This window comes from Anolis carolinensis, chromosome 1 (assembly GCF_035594765.1).
Source record: "Anolis carolinensis isolate JA03-04 chromosome 1, rAnoCar3.1.pri, whole genome shotgun sequence".
Taxonomy (NCBI): domain Eukaryota; kingdom Metazoa; phylum Chordata; class Lepidosauria; order Squamata; family Dactyloidae; genus Anolis; species Anolis carolinensis.
In genome coordinates, this window is record NC_085841.1 from 230,880,256 (window position 1) to 230,895,747 (window position 15,492).

A 15,492-nucleotide genomic window follows, 5' to 3' on the forward strand; every position below is an offset into this window, starting at 1 on the left:
TATTGTGTCCAATTCTGGGCACTGCAGCTGAAGGGAGATGTTGACAAGCTGGTATATGCCCAGAGGAGGACAACTAAAATGATTAAGGGTCTAGAGAACAAGCCCTATGAGGAGCGGCTTAAAGAGCAGGGCATGTTTAGCCTGCAGAAGAGAAGCCTGAGAGGAGACATGATAGCCATGTACAAATATGTGAAGGGAAGTCATAGGGAGGAGGGAGCAGGCTTGTTTTCTGCTGCCCTGCAGACTAGGATGCGGAACAATGGCTTCAAACTACAGGAAAGGAGGTTCCACTTGAACATCAGGAAGAACCTCCTCACTGTGAGAGCTGTTCGGCAGTGGAACTCTCTGCCCCGGACTGTGGTGGAGGCTCCTTCTTTGGAGGCTTTTAAGCAGAGGCTGGATGGCCATCTGTCGGGGGTGCTTTGAATGAGATTTCCTGCTTCTTAGCAGAGGGTTGGACTGGATGGCCCACAAGATCTCTTCCAACTCTACTATTCTATGATTCTATGATTCCCAGTAGTCCCACTCAAAGTCTCAAAGGCAAAGCCTAAGACAAGGGGCGATTTGCCCCCCCCCCCCCAACTCCCATTAATAGGGACAGTTTAGGTCAATAGGGAGAGTCTGCCTTGAAGCCTTTCCCCCCATCGTGTGATGATGTGCTTGCCTCTTTCTTTTGGCGTGACCCACCCACCCACCTCCATGTGTGCGTGAGACTGGTCATATCAGGGTTGGGTAGAATTTTTTCCGTCAAGAATTTTACTTTGGGTTTTTTCCTGCCTATCCTGTATTGTCTCTGTTGAATTGTAGTAATTAGTATTCAGTGGATCATTTAAATAATTTGTCACTGACATGATAAAAATCCTAAAGTAGATTCAGTAAGCACCATGACACCCCCTTTGTGGGTGAAGAGTGAGCTTCTGAAACAGCTTCTCTGGGTTCTGTGGCTCTGAGTTGCTGGGAAGGAGGCTCTCGTTATATTTTAAAGCTTGAATTATGTAGTAGAAGAACCAATGGCTTTGTTTTTGTCCTTTTGTAGATGGATATATTGGACAGACTGGGAAAAAGATCAAATAGATGATAGTATTTTGAGGGTTTCAGGTCAAACTTAGAGCAGAGTTAGGAATAGAGAAACAATTTTCCACCTTTATTTTCTTTGCCCCAAATTGCTTCAGGATTTCTACCCCATGCTGTTTCAAATACATATTTTTCTTTGCTCACTTATATTTTGCAGATACAATATGACATGTAGGGGTGGGGGTTTGCAATTGAAAATAATTGGCAAGCAAAGAGTTGAACATCTCTTCTCTCTGCTTTTCACATTTGTTTTCCCTCTTCCCAAGATACTTTGGTATGGTAGCATAGCAACTGTTACAGACATTAGCATATGACATGGATGTGCCCTTGTTTGACAGTATCACTTAGGTTTAAATTTGCAAAAATGTGAATACTTCTTTTAAAGCAACGATGGCTCTTATAACAAATGCAGAAATGTATACTTTAATTGAAGATTTTTGCATTATCAAGCAACCAAGACAGAAGGATGCCTACCGATGCCATACATTAATTCGTTAAACAAATCTAAGCAGATATTTTAATGTTACACTTGGGAATGTATTGTGTTCACTACATGTCTATCATTTAAAATAGTAATTCATTCATCACTTCAAAACAAGAAATAAGCAACACAGAGAATCTGAATTATACAGAGAGTGGCAAAGTTACTTTTTTTTAAAAAAAAAATGTGGTTGCTTGAAACTGTTTTCAGTAGAAAGCTACATTAAAATTATCCAGTTGCACAATTTCCCTCTTTGTGATAAAGTTGGTCCACCAGCTCTTAGAAACACATTAAAACATATTCTCAAATTATAGTAACACACTCCAATTGGTTTGTAATGGTTTATTGACAGAGGTCTGACTTTTCATATCAAACAATTAATTTTTAATCACATAATTCAGTTTATTGTCTGTGCTTAAGTAGCACACAAGTCATATAGCAGAAGTGACTCTTCTCCCTTCATCACACACAATAAAATCAGTGCTTCTATACATTTCAGAATTGGCAACCCACAGAGCCCACCACATGATACAAGCCTCAACTGTGGGTTCCAGATATTTCACCGTTTCTAGTGTGGGTTTTCCCCATGATTCTTAAGTCGATTGGCTATTGACTTATTTTTCAATTCCCTGCACACATACGTGTAAAAAAGCCCAATGTAATATGTGATGAGAACCCCCTCTTGCCTGTTTGTAAATAAAAAAATGCTCTCATCATGGGGGGAGGAGCCGAGATGGGTAGTATAGAATCCTTTCTATTGTCATAACCTTTAGATCAGAGGAAGTAATGTATATATTTTTTAAACAATGGCTAATGCTCCTTCAGGCAGTGTGGCTCCCACTGAAATAAGTGTTTAAAAGGGGTGCCTTAACTCAGCTTCATTGGAAGGGTATTGAGGGCAAATGAGCCCAGAAAAAGTGGTTCCTTAAGACAGATGCCTTAACTCTGTTGTAGTTGAAGGATTTTGAGGGGAAATGACGGGGAGGAGACTGTGAGAGGAAACATAAGTCTCCTGTGTGATGGAAAATTAAACAGATACATTTTCAAGAAAGTAGAGAAAAGAATTAAGTGTGATGGGGGTAGGAAAATCTTCCATTGAATTTCAAAACAGGGTGTGGCAAAGCTTAAGGAGAAACCAACAATTTACTTTGTTTTATTTATCCCACAGGATGAAGTACACAGTTGTTCCTTTTTGTAAGAAGACACGGGACATAAACTAGAAATGTCATATTTTATGTAAATAAGCATTTTAAAGCTAGAATTATATAAATGAATGGTTTTATTCATTCTTTTGTAGATGGATGTATTGGACAGACTGGGAAGAAGATCAAATAGATGATAGTGTGGGAAGAATTGAAAAGGCATGGATGAATGGCTACAGTCGACAGATTTTTGTGACATCAAAGATGTTGTGGCCAAATGGATTAACACTGGACTATCAGAACAATATATTATATTGGTGTGATGCCTATTATGATCATATAGAAAAAATATTTTTGAATGGAACTGATAGAAAGGTAATGATTTTTTCCCCAATTCTGCTCACAGTTTTACCTCTGACTGAATCAAATTTCTACTTTGAATCCCTTTCTCCAAATTTCCTTTTAAAGCAGTCTTGTTTATTTGATATTCAATATAAGACACACTAAAATACCTTAGTAGCCACTCTGTTGTGGTTCAGAAATTATTTGTTTACATCATAGAGTAACTCAGGATGGAAATCTTAGCTTATTTTGTTCTTGCATGCAAGTATACAAAAATCCCATTTTCTAACTGCTGATAAAGATGGTGATGATTGCCATTTTTTTGTCTGCTTTTTCCCCATTTCCATACTTTTTTGGGGGGATACGTTTTTGAGAGAAAAAGGTAATAGTATGTGCAAAATGTGTTTTGTTCTTGCTGCTGGTGATTGAAAAGATGTATTTTTGGTGTGGAATAGGGATTAAAAATGTGGTATTTGGTATCTCCCACTCCCAACCCCCCAGAATAATTTGAATGAGAATCTTATTGTTGAAGACAAGAATATTTCAAAATACTTTTTATATTCCTAGTAATAACACAAAGGCCAATTAATTTGTTGAATCATAAGCTTGAGTTTGTCTAGTACATCTTGGTTCCAAGAGTGTATAAGGATTATAGCTTGAGCTTTCTAATGGTCCTGAGTGAATTGATTTGTGTATAACAGTGGTTCTCAACCTGTGGGTCCCCAGGTGTTTTGACCAACAACTCCCAGAAATCCCAGCCAGTTTACCAGCTGTTAGCATTTCTGGGTGCTGAAGGCCAAAACATTGGGGGACCCACAGGCTGAGAACCACTGATGTATACCTTTTAAGTTACAATAGGTTTACACAAAACTAACCTGGCCTAAGTCCAATTGTCCAGTCATAATATACCTTTCACATCAATGTTCGTTAAATAAGTGTTGGTTCACTGAGTTTCTATTGATCCACTGAGTTTATTTCAGATGGAAGTTATAGCTGGATATAGGCCAATAGCTACTTTTTACAGATATGAGTAAAAAACTGGTGTGTGCACTATACTGGAGTAAAAATAGTTGTGTGCATGCTTGCACTTCCTTAGGGACTGCATCACTGCCTGACATATTGCACTCAATGCAAACAGTCTTCTCTCATATTATTGACTTGGTGAATGAGCATCTGAGGACAACATAGCTTTTTATAATGCTTTCAGATGAAAATATTGATTTTCTTAAGCATAAACTGCTCTAGGATTTTACAGAAGTGGTTACTGTAGTACCATCATCAAATGGCTTCATATTGAGAAAAAGGCTGTTACCTCACATGAGTTGAGGAATTGTATTGTTAAAGCAAAGAAATTTAAGAATAGAATAATTATCTTAACTAAATCTCTAGTAAGATAAAATCAACAGAACAGGGAAGAAGGTTTTTCTTCCCATATTTTGGATTTTTTATATTAAAACAAACGCTGTTATGATTTGTCCTCCTTTGGTCAAATTCCCTCCAGTTTCTAGATTATTTGGGGGCAGAGATTAGATTTGTGTGTGTGTGTGTGGGGGTGAAATCCTGAAAATGCATGTAGAATTTCTCCAATCCCCCCTTGATATGTAAGTGGCATCCTTCCTTTGTATTGCTCTGACAGAGAAGAAAATATACTATTTTTGCAGTAACTGGGAACTTTGCTTGAACCCCCTATCTGTCATTGGAAGGGAAAATATAAAATCTCCTGTGACCCTTGTCATCTGCCCAAAACCATATAACTGTAGTTTAAATAAACTTGAATAATTTCTTTCACAAAGTCATGCAACTTTTCACAATGCCATCTCAGGTATATATAGAAATGAGAAAGAATATTGGATTGTCCAAGAATCATTTGCATGATAGTATATTTGTTCTGGTAATATCATGTCTTGGTTCTTTAAAGTTTGAAACTATATTGCTTTACATATGTACAAATATTCTCGCCATTCCCCTACCCTCTTTCAATTTATGGTTGAATCTGAAGACCTAATTCCCATTGTCATTCAGTACTAGGATAGCACTCGTGTATCCTACATGAGCATAAGTTTATCAGTGTACTACTGGTTCAGTGTGTCTACTTTAGTTGCAGTGAATTGGATTTGGATTAAAGTGTTTAATGATGTGTGAACTTTCAGCAACAATTTAACTAATGTCAATTAACTGCAGGTGGTCTACAGTGGAAAAGAATTGAACCATCCATTTGGACTGTCACACTACAAGAATTATATTTTTTGGACAGATTATATAAATGGCTCTATTTTCCAACTGGATTTGACGGCTAGTAATGTTACACTTCTAAGAAGTGAGAGATCACCTCTGTTTGGGCTGCAGATTTATGATTCCCAGAAGCAGCAAGGTATTGGAAAGTATTTTCTGCATTCACACTAAGCATTGTTTAACATTAGTTACAGAAAATACAATTTATTTCACATTGCCTCCACCTTTGCAAGGGGCTTACTGTGTAAGCACCAATACAAAACAGATAAAGAACCAAAGTATCAAATCAAAGAAGCTAGGAAGTAAATGTAGAAAAAGCTGCTCATTTCAATTGAAATAATATGTTTTCAATGGATATAAATTGCAACTGACATGCAGGACTAATGCACATGTGAGGTGAAAAAACATGCCGCTATTAGCAGAGCAGAGACATTAATTTAATATTGTAATATAATATTATTTTCCTCTTGGTCTATAAAATATTATTGGGTGTTGTCAGATTCACATAATAGTTCTACACTTAGGCTTTCTCCATTTGCAATTATTTGTGTGTTCAAAGGTTTGATGAAGTTATTTTCCGTTTCCCTTGATAAGCTTTTCTATGTGTTTTAAGTTGTAGATATGGGCAATCCACTAGGTAACTTGGAGTGTTGTGACATAAAAATATTGTGCTTCTTTTTTTTTAAAAGTGACATTTTTGAGATTACATTTTAATCTCAATTTGGAAATGAAAAGACTATAAACAATATCTTTATAACATCGTTTAGTTCTTCTGTTTTGGCAAGACAGGTTCTAGTCTTGATCCTTCCCCTGTTTAGAGTCAAATAATATAATAGTGGAATGATCTCTCATTCTGTACATTATTTCCTTTTTTAAAAGCACGATGAGATTGTTTATGTTTAAACTAGGAAAACCCCCCCCAAAGAAAAGCATAATGTAATGTCCATCTTTAAATAACTGAAGAACTACTACATAGCTGACAGAATGTGTTTGTAATTTTGTAATTCAAATTACAAAATTCAAAAACATTTATTCTTAATGTATTGGAAGAATTTCCTACCAGTCTGGGATATTTGGTGGTAAAACGTGGTGCTTAGAAGATCATAAATTCATAAATACTATAAAAGTCTTTATAAAAACCAAACAAGAAAAGGTTAAATCAAAGAAACAAAACCTGGATCCCTAGCCGAAGAAGCTCTGGCTCTTCCTGCAAGGCAGAAACGCCAGCTCCGTGTGATTGCTTCCCCTGAATGTTCTGAGAAATTACAATTGGGAGATTCCACTCCTGAGATTGCAGTCCACCTGGTGCAGCAGAGCATCAGTTTTAACAGTGAGTTCAGGGCTTCCAGCAGACCAGAGGCTCAGTGCCTCAGCCTGCATGGCTTTGCCTGCATGTTCTTCTCTGCTTTGAGATATTGCTGTTCACTGAGGAAGTTTGGGTTAGTTCACACTTGTGCTTTTTATTCCTGGTACTATATGTTTCACTTCAAGAACACACACACACACACACAGAGAGAGAGAGAGAGAGCAAGGGAGGGAGGCTGAAATTGCAGTATGAAAAAAACAATACTGTTTTGTCTTGCTGTTACACTGGCTAACACACATTTTGTTGCCTCAAATGTACTTCCTTGCCTCAATGGCTGGATGGAACCAAGTACTGCCTATTCATTTCAGAGATTGTATATATTATACATTACAGTAGAGTCTCACTTATCCAACATTCGCTTATCCAACGTACTGGATTATCCAACGCATTTTTGTAGTCAATGTTTTCAATACATCGTGATATTTTGGTGCTAAATTCATAAATACAGTAATTACAACATAACATTATTGCGTATTGAACTACTTTTTCTGTCAAATTTGTTGTATAACATGATGTTTTTTGTGCTTAATTAGTAAAATCATAATCTAATTTGGTGTTTAATAGGCTTTCCTTAATCTCTCCTTATTATCCAACATATTCACTTATCCAACGTTCTGCCGGCCCGTTTATGTTGGATAAGTAAGACTCTACTGTATTTGTTATTTATAAGATACATTTTCTTATTTAAAACACATAACAAAAAATTGGGGTGTTTTTTTGAGGGGCTAGAATAGATTATTAGCATTTCAGTGCATTTCAGTGGGAAAATTCAATTTGGATAAGAATGTTTTGACTTAAGAACACAGTCACAGAACGAGTTGAATTCTTAAGTCAAGGTATCACTGTATTACAGTTTACAATGAACAAAACATGTAATACCTGCAAGACAATTGTGGAAGAAAATAAATTGAAAAAATGGAAAAGAAGGTAATAGACAAAGGGATGCTGTAGTAATTGGATTCCTTTTTAAAGAGGGAATGAGAATAGATAGCTTTTGAGGTCCCTTTTATTGCTGTATGACATTGTAGAATTTATGCAATTTGACAAAACTAAGAGTCATGGCTCAGTGCTATGAAACTATGAGAGTTGTAGTCTGGTGAAGCACCAGTGCTATTTGCAGAGAAAGCTAAAAGCCTTGCAAAACTACAACTTCCGTGATTCCATAATGTTGATCCATAGCAGTTAAAGTGGAGTCAAATTGCATTAATTCTGTGTGTGGATGCACCCTTAGATAATTCACACATTCTCAGCTTCAGAGGATGCAAAGGCACACTCCCTCTGGAGAAATATTACCAAGAAAACTCTTTGATGGGTTCACCTTAGGGCCACCATAAATCAGAAATGACTTGAAAGCACACAGCACTCTAACTACAAAGAATACACAAGATGCTAGATTTCATGCTAAAGCTTCCCCATAATGGGAGGATGACAGTGTAAACTATAGTAAAATATTTATTTTGAAAGATACAAACACCTGAATTGTACATCGCTACCCATAAAGTCATCCCAACTTGGAACATGTTTTTTTTCCCTAGGAGTTCAATTCATGATGGTGAGATCCATTGTAGAAAATCCTCCATAACCTTTCCTGTCATGCATTTCTCATAGGTTGCTACAATTTGCTTTGTTCAGAACACAGAACAGAACTTTTTTTTCCAGTATTGGAATTGTGTCTTTTTACTCTCAAGATCCCTCCCTGTGTCTGATACTCGGGCTTCAAGATGGCAGATGGCTGTGCTGATCAGTGGCTTCAGTGTAGTAGACCAGGGGTTGCTATTGAATTAATGCAGTTTGACACTATGTTAACTGCCCTGGCTCAATGCTATGGTATTATGGTAGTTTGGTGAGGCAGCTGTACCCTTAGACAAAAAGGGTACAAACCCAGTAAAATTACAACTCCCATGGTGTCATAGCATTGAGGCACATCAGTTAAAGTCATTTCAGGTTGTATTAATTGCACAGTGGAGATGCCCCCAGCTTACACTCCTCCCCCCCCCCCCCAAAAAAATAGGCACTCTTCATAACTCTAAATAGTTGACTACTTTCAAGCTTGCCCCTTTTATTTATTCATGAAGGTTAACTGTAATATCATGGATTTCAATATTACTCAATTATATCAATATTATTATTGTATAGTTTGGCACCACTTTAACCGCTATGGTTCAATTATATTGAACCATGAAAGTTGTAATTTGGGTTTTTAGCTTTCTATGTTAGAGTGCTGTTGCCTCCTCAAACTAGAACTCCCATAATTCCATAGCAATGAATCATAGCAGTTAAAATGCATTAATTCTACAGTGTAAATGTAGCCTCCAATTAGTCCCAACCCATTAAGTTTGTTAAAGTTAAAGCTTTTGAAGTTTACTTTTCTATAAGTAGTTCTTCTTCTTCTTCTTCTTCTTCTTCTACTACTACTACTACTACTATTTTTATTTAAACACAGAGTAATATTAAATTCAGTAACCATTTCATAATACAAACAGAATGTCATTCTCTTAAATTTCTTAACATTACTGATTCCGCATTTATCTCCTAAATGTCTATTGATACTTCTCCCTTACCCCCCCTTACCCCCCCCCCACCATCAGGGAACGGTACTCTCCTTCATTAAAATATTATTTTAGTTGATTAATCGTAGATAGAGTATGGTTCAGTTCCTTGTATTTTCCTTTTACTCTATCTCCTTTCAAGGATGTAATCTTAGAGCATGAAATCAGCTAAATATTTAAACTATTTTTTGACTTCCCACTTTCTATGTACTTTCCAGCCCAAAAGAAACTGTTGCTTGGGCGGCTACGGTCATATTTTATCAATTTGACCCAATTTTTAATGTTTTCGTTCCTTTCTACTTTCTGGGTGAAGAATTCTTTTTTTATTATTATTATTCAATTCCAGTTTATGCCGTATTATTTTTTCCATTTCCCTCTTTACCTTGTTATAAAATGTTTGTACTTTGTGTTGTCAAAGGCTTTCATGGCCGCAATCACAGGGTTGTTGTGTGTTTTCCTCACAACCTCTAAGGATGCCTGCCATTGATGAAGGCGAAATGTCAGGAGAGAATACTTCTGGAACACGGTCATACAGCCTGGAAAACATACAACAACCCTATTTGTACTTTGCCACATTCCCACCACTTATGCACATAGGGGCCAATTTTTCAACATCTATGCTAACATAATGTTGTGGTTGATTTAGTTATGTGAACCATTTTAATTGGGGTTCTATAACATTTGGTCAGCATTTTCCTTTGTGTTTCTCTAGTCCTTATGTGATTGATTTTTTTTTAATTGAATTGATCCAGTATTCAGTGTCTGACACGTTACTATTCAGGTCCTCTTTCCTTAGCTCAGTCAATGTTTGTTTCAAATTATATTGTTTTCCAGCTAATTTCTTGTATATGAAACCCATTAGGCCTTTCTCCTTCTCTAATTTCCACTTTAAAATTTGGTCAAAATCTGTTTCTGAACCTTCCTATTTCTTGCAGTCCATAGTCCTTTGTTTCAACCTATTCCATAAAGGCCAGTAACATTGAACACAATTATCTTTTATCTTCTTCCAATTTTTGATTGTCTCGTCTGGGTTTAGGAGATCTCTTATCAGTTTCATTTCTTTTTGTTTTTAAAAATTTATCACTTTTCCCAATACATGCTCATTTTTATTGCCTAGAACCCTATTGGGAGTATATCTACTTTAGTCAATGGAAATTTGCCTTTCAATTTTTTTCAGCACTACATAGATGAGATCATTGGGCCACCTTTAATCTCTTTCAGTGCTTTATTATTCACCATCCTTTTAAACATAGGCAATGAACCCATCAATTTATTATTTTTTCAATTCTGGTCCATTTTCTGGAATCATTGAAATTCTAAGTGTCTTGTTAATTGGCAAGTATCAAAATAATCCTGTAAATTGGGTGCCCCCCATCCTCCAGTTCCTTCTGGGGAGTAAAATATTGATTTGGTGATTCTATTTCTGTTTGCTTCTGCTATCCAAGTTTTTATTGAGTTACCTGATTGTTTTGTTGAGATTCTATATGGTAAGATTTGGAATAGGAATAAAAATTTGGGGAAAGCCATCATTTTGATTGTCTTAATTTTACTTGACATATCCCAATTCTGGTTATTCCAATTAAGAATTCAATTGTTTACCTTTTCCATAGGTAATTATAATTCAATTAAATTGTTTTATTTATTTTTGGGGGGTATTTAAACCCCTAAATATTTTAATTTCTTCTCACCTAATTTATTCCCAAGATAGCCTGTATTTCTTTTAAGTATTTCAAAGTCAGGTTTTAAGTAGAATTTCTGATTTTTGAATGTTAATGGCCAACCCTGATAACTTTTCAAATTTCTTTATGATGCTAATAACTTCTTTTATAGACATCTCCAGTGACCCCAAAAGAACCATGGCATCATTGGCAAATAAATTAATTTTTATTAAGTCCCTCCCAATGTTAAATACTTTAATTTTGTTATCATTTCTAATGAAATTTGCTAAAGGTTTTATTGCCAATGCAAAGAGGATAGGGGAGGGGGGCAGCATTGCTTAGTCCCACTTTTAATATTATTTTTTCTTGTTCTGGTCCTGTTGATGAATAATTGTGCCTGATTATCTTTATAAAGTTCCTTTATTACTTCACAAAATTTCCTCCCTAAATTAGAATCTTCACAGACTTGATAGAGATATTGGTGGTTTACCATGTCAAAAGCTTTGTAAACATCCAATTTGTAATAATAGGAGTTTTCTCGCTTTCTCTCGTACCTTGGTTAATTATATTAAGTATATTTTGGATTGGATCTGCTAGTCTTCTGTTTTTAATAAAAACCGTATTAGTCTTCCTCTATTAATTTTGATATTATGTCTATCAACCTATTAGCAAGGATTTTTTTATTAAAAAAATATAATTTACATTGCATAGAGTAATTGGCCTGTAAGAGTTGGGGTTGGTTTCCTCTGGGTTTTAAAATTGTGATTATTTCACACCTTTTCCATGTTTCAGGAATGGTTCTGTTCTTTAATACCTCATTAAATAAAATTTCTAAATTAGGGATAATTTCAGACTGGAATATTTTGTAAAAGATAGAGGTAAAGCTGCCAGAACCAGGGGAAGGGTTTGGTTTCAGATTATTAATAACCTTACTAATAATAGTTTTTTTTCCCAGCCCTGCTTACGCCTGTGGGCCTATTTTTCTTGTAATAATTCCCTCTGTTTTTCCAATTTCTTTATCTGTGTACAGTTTTTCATAATAACTTGCCTTTATTTCCCTCAGATCTTCCTGCTTAGTTTTTATTTGTCAATTTCCATCCTTCAATTTTGTTATAATATTCCTCCCTTTCTTTTTTAGATAACTTGCTAATCTCTTTGTGTTATTCTGGAAGTCATTTTTTACAAACAAGTATTTTTGTTACTTCAATTTTCTATAAATCTTCTAATAACTTCTTATTCTCTTTTTGTCTTTATTTCAGTCTGATATGGGTTTTTTGGAAATGCTGAAATAATTTATCTCCTTTCAGTTTTAGGCTCTCACTTCTCTCTTTTAATCTTTTTTTAACTACCCTTTTTCATTGCGATACATCTTTCTCTGATCATGGCTTTAAAGGTGTCCCAAATTGTGTTCTCCTTTAGGTCAGGCAATCTATTAATTCTAAAATATTGCTTTATTTCATCTTTTATCTCTTGTTTGTCCTGTTCCCTAAATGCAACCAGTGGATTAAATCTCTACTTATATTCAGTCTTCCTACTACTATATCCCAGTTTTAAGAAGAGAGGTGCATGATCTCTTCGCCACCTACTTCCCAATGATGATTCGATAATCTATTGTGGAAAATTTATCATGCGTAGCTAAAAAAATGTGTGGGAGTGTCAACTCTTTATCCAACTTTTTCATTAATTTCACAAATATTCAATTTCTTGAAATTACTTTTACTTTCTTCCCCATTATTACTTGCCCTATTATTCTTCCTTTTCTTATATAAATCTAAATTCAGGTCCCCTCCAATGAATATACCCCCTCTGCCTTCTGTTCTATTTTTTAAAAAGTTTTATTAATGAATCTTATTTGTTGCTGGGTGGGGGCATAAATACTAATTAGTGAAATTTGCAATTATTTATTTTCCCACTTACCATTATAAGCCTCCCATCCATATCAGTAGTTATTTTCTCTTCTTCTTCTACTACTACTATTGTACATCTTATTACATGTTCATATTTGTTATAATTTATTTGTTAACTCATAAATTGATCTGGATGACTTGTAGATGATGGGGAATTTGGTATTTATCCTCAGTTTTCTGTTGCTTTTCTAATGAAAATTGTGGTGTGAAGAATATTATTGCAGCATTTGAGAACAGCTTAAAGATCAAGGTTTCATTTACTTCTGGTATCAGTACAATTTCAAGCCGACATGGTGATAGATTATTTGTTATAGGGTAATGATATGGTTATCTCTTGTGATGAAGAATAATAAAGTCTTCATACAAATTTATTTCGGTTACTGCTTGAGCCAAATTGATTTTTCCCTCATTTACTTAATGAGAATAGACGATAATCCTATGTTGCTAGTTAAGCGTGTATTAAGAGCTTCTTAACAGTGGATCCTTAGTTAATTAATGATCCTTGCTTTTAATATATTTTAAAGGATGTTCTGTTGTTGCTAGTTAGCTGGCTTTGACTTATAGTGACCCTATGAATGAGAGGCCTTCAAGTCCCCTGATCATCAACAGCCCTGCAGACTCATGATCATGGCTTCCTTAAAGCTACCTAGAACGTGGTCTTCCTTGTTTCCTACTGCTTTCTATCTTACCAAGCATTATTGTTTTTTCTAGTGAGTCTTTTCTACTGAGATTGTCTTACTTTAGGCACATTGCAAGAAGTCATAAAATGTCCAAAGTATGACAGTCTCAATCTAGTTATTTTAGCTCCAGAGTGAGTTAGTACTATAGCACCCATTTATCTTTTTAGCAATCCATTGTCTCCCAAGATATGCTCTGCCAATATATCACCCCACCCCACCCCATCCAAAAAAATCCATTGCTCTGCCCAGTTGCTGTTTGACACAGTTTGTCTGTCTCCTCAGCAAATACCTATCTGACATGGGATACCCTACCAGCAGGATTGCTGCTATCAGCATTATATTTACAAGTTGATTTGATTTTAAAATGAGAGCATCCATCCTGTAAATAGTCATAAATAGTGATAAAATGTGCAACTAAACTTTTATGTGTCCTCACTAAGCCAGGAACAGTATGGGACCAAGTTGGGACAGATGGGAAACAGCATAGAAAGGTTAAGGGAGTGATGGGGGATGCTACCTGACAGTTTCCCTCACTGCCCCATGAATTCATCCCTCTGCCTAATGGATTTCCTCACTGTCTCCTGGCTTATGGACCTCCATAATTAAGACACAAGGATATTCTGCATGGGAGACATGCAATTCTGAAGTGCTGTTTCCCTTGCATTTAATTTTTTTGTAGGAATCCAGGATCTAAAATACAGTTTTAAAAACACTTCCAATGTATTTATTCTATATGAATGCAGGGTGGTCATGAATGCTTATGAGAAAAATAGTCCCTTAAGTTGGCCATCTGAAGGCATGGGGACTAGATCCCTTGCTTGAACTTCCTTTCTGTGAGATCTGTTCGGCAGTGGAACTCTCTCTCCCGGACTGTGGTGGAGGCTCCTTCTTTGGAGGCTTTTAAACAGAGGCTGGATGGCCATCTGTCGGGGGTGCTTTGAATGCGATTTCCTGCTTCTTGGCAGGGGGTTGGACTGGATGACCCATGAGGTCTCTTCCAACTCTACTATTCTATGATTCTATGATTCTATGACTGTCTTTTTGTGGATTTTCATTGAAACTCTTTTTAGTTTTAAATAACTTTGTAAAATGAATTATATAAAAGCAAATGAATAATGACACATCACTCTGATCAGGATAAAGAAAGAAGGAATGTATGGATAAATCAATAGAGAGATAGACAGATTTTACTAACCCTTATGTATTTTAAAAGACGAAGAAGCAAGACCATGCCTGAATTATCTCATGTTATCGCTGTTGCACCAGTAAAGAAAAAAAACAGCATTGATCTTAGTGTTTTTGCTAAATAAAGCCACTTTTCTACAAGTTTTCAAGATTGTATTCTTGCAGCATGTTCCTTGAGCTATTTATTCTTAATGCTGTCTTTTGTTTTAATTGCAGGTGACAATGCATGTCGTGTTAATAATGGAGGCTGCAGCACTCTCTGCTTAGCTGTACCTGGAGGCAGAGTGTGTGCTTGTGCTGATAATCAGCTCTTGGATGAGAACAGTACAACCTGCATGAGTATGTTCTTCTTAGAGAGTGTTTGTGCATTTATTAATGTTGTAAAAAAGATACATTCAGAATAATGTCTAATAGACAATTCTCCATGTATTCCATCATGAGCGATATTGTACTGAACACAGTAGTCAAAATATTGAAAGCTTCGCCTGTCCTAACCCCTTAGGATTATGAAAGGTGTACAGCATTAAATGAAGTGGAGAAAATCTTTTTGAAATTTGAAAAAAATGCAGCTTCTTTTAAAAGCTGAGTGTACATTCTGAAATTATAAAAGCTACGGCAACATTTTGTCCAGGTTGTCAACCTCTTTTAAAGTGTTCTTATTTCAGTTACATTATACATGAAAAAGTCTCCCACGTGCTTAAGAAATGGAAGTAAAATATAATTCCTGCTTCTCACTTTGAATGCAAGACATAGCACAGCACACAAAATGGTGCAGGGGAGTAGGCCTGCATGCATGCTTGAACATAATTGGCTTTAAAGCAAGATGATGGATTGAGGCAGCAAACTGATTTCTTTGTCTTCTTCCACACTCCCATC

General features: G+C 35.9%; 1 protein-coding gene across 5 annotated transcripts in view; it reads left to right on the forward strand.

Annotated features, from left to right (window-relative positions):
- Positions 1–15,492, forward strand: part of lrp1b (LDL receptor related protein 1B) — a 1,066,453-nt gene that overhangs the window by 758,391 nt on the left and 292,570 nt on the right. For all 5 annotated transcript variants that reach the window (XM_016994954.2, XM_062970961.1, XM_062971003.1 and 2 more), the window contains 3 exons: positions 2,853–3,072; positions 5,221–5,410; positions 14,833–14,955. In XM_016994954.2, the coding sequence (XP_016850443.2) occupies positions 2,853–3,072; positions 5,221–5,410; positions 14,833–14,955 (533 nt within the window). The remainder of the gene's footprint in view (positions 1–2,852; positions 3,073–5,220; positions 5,411–14,832; positions 14,956–15,492) is intronic.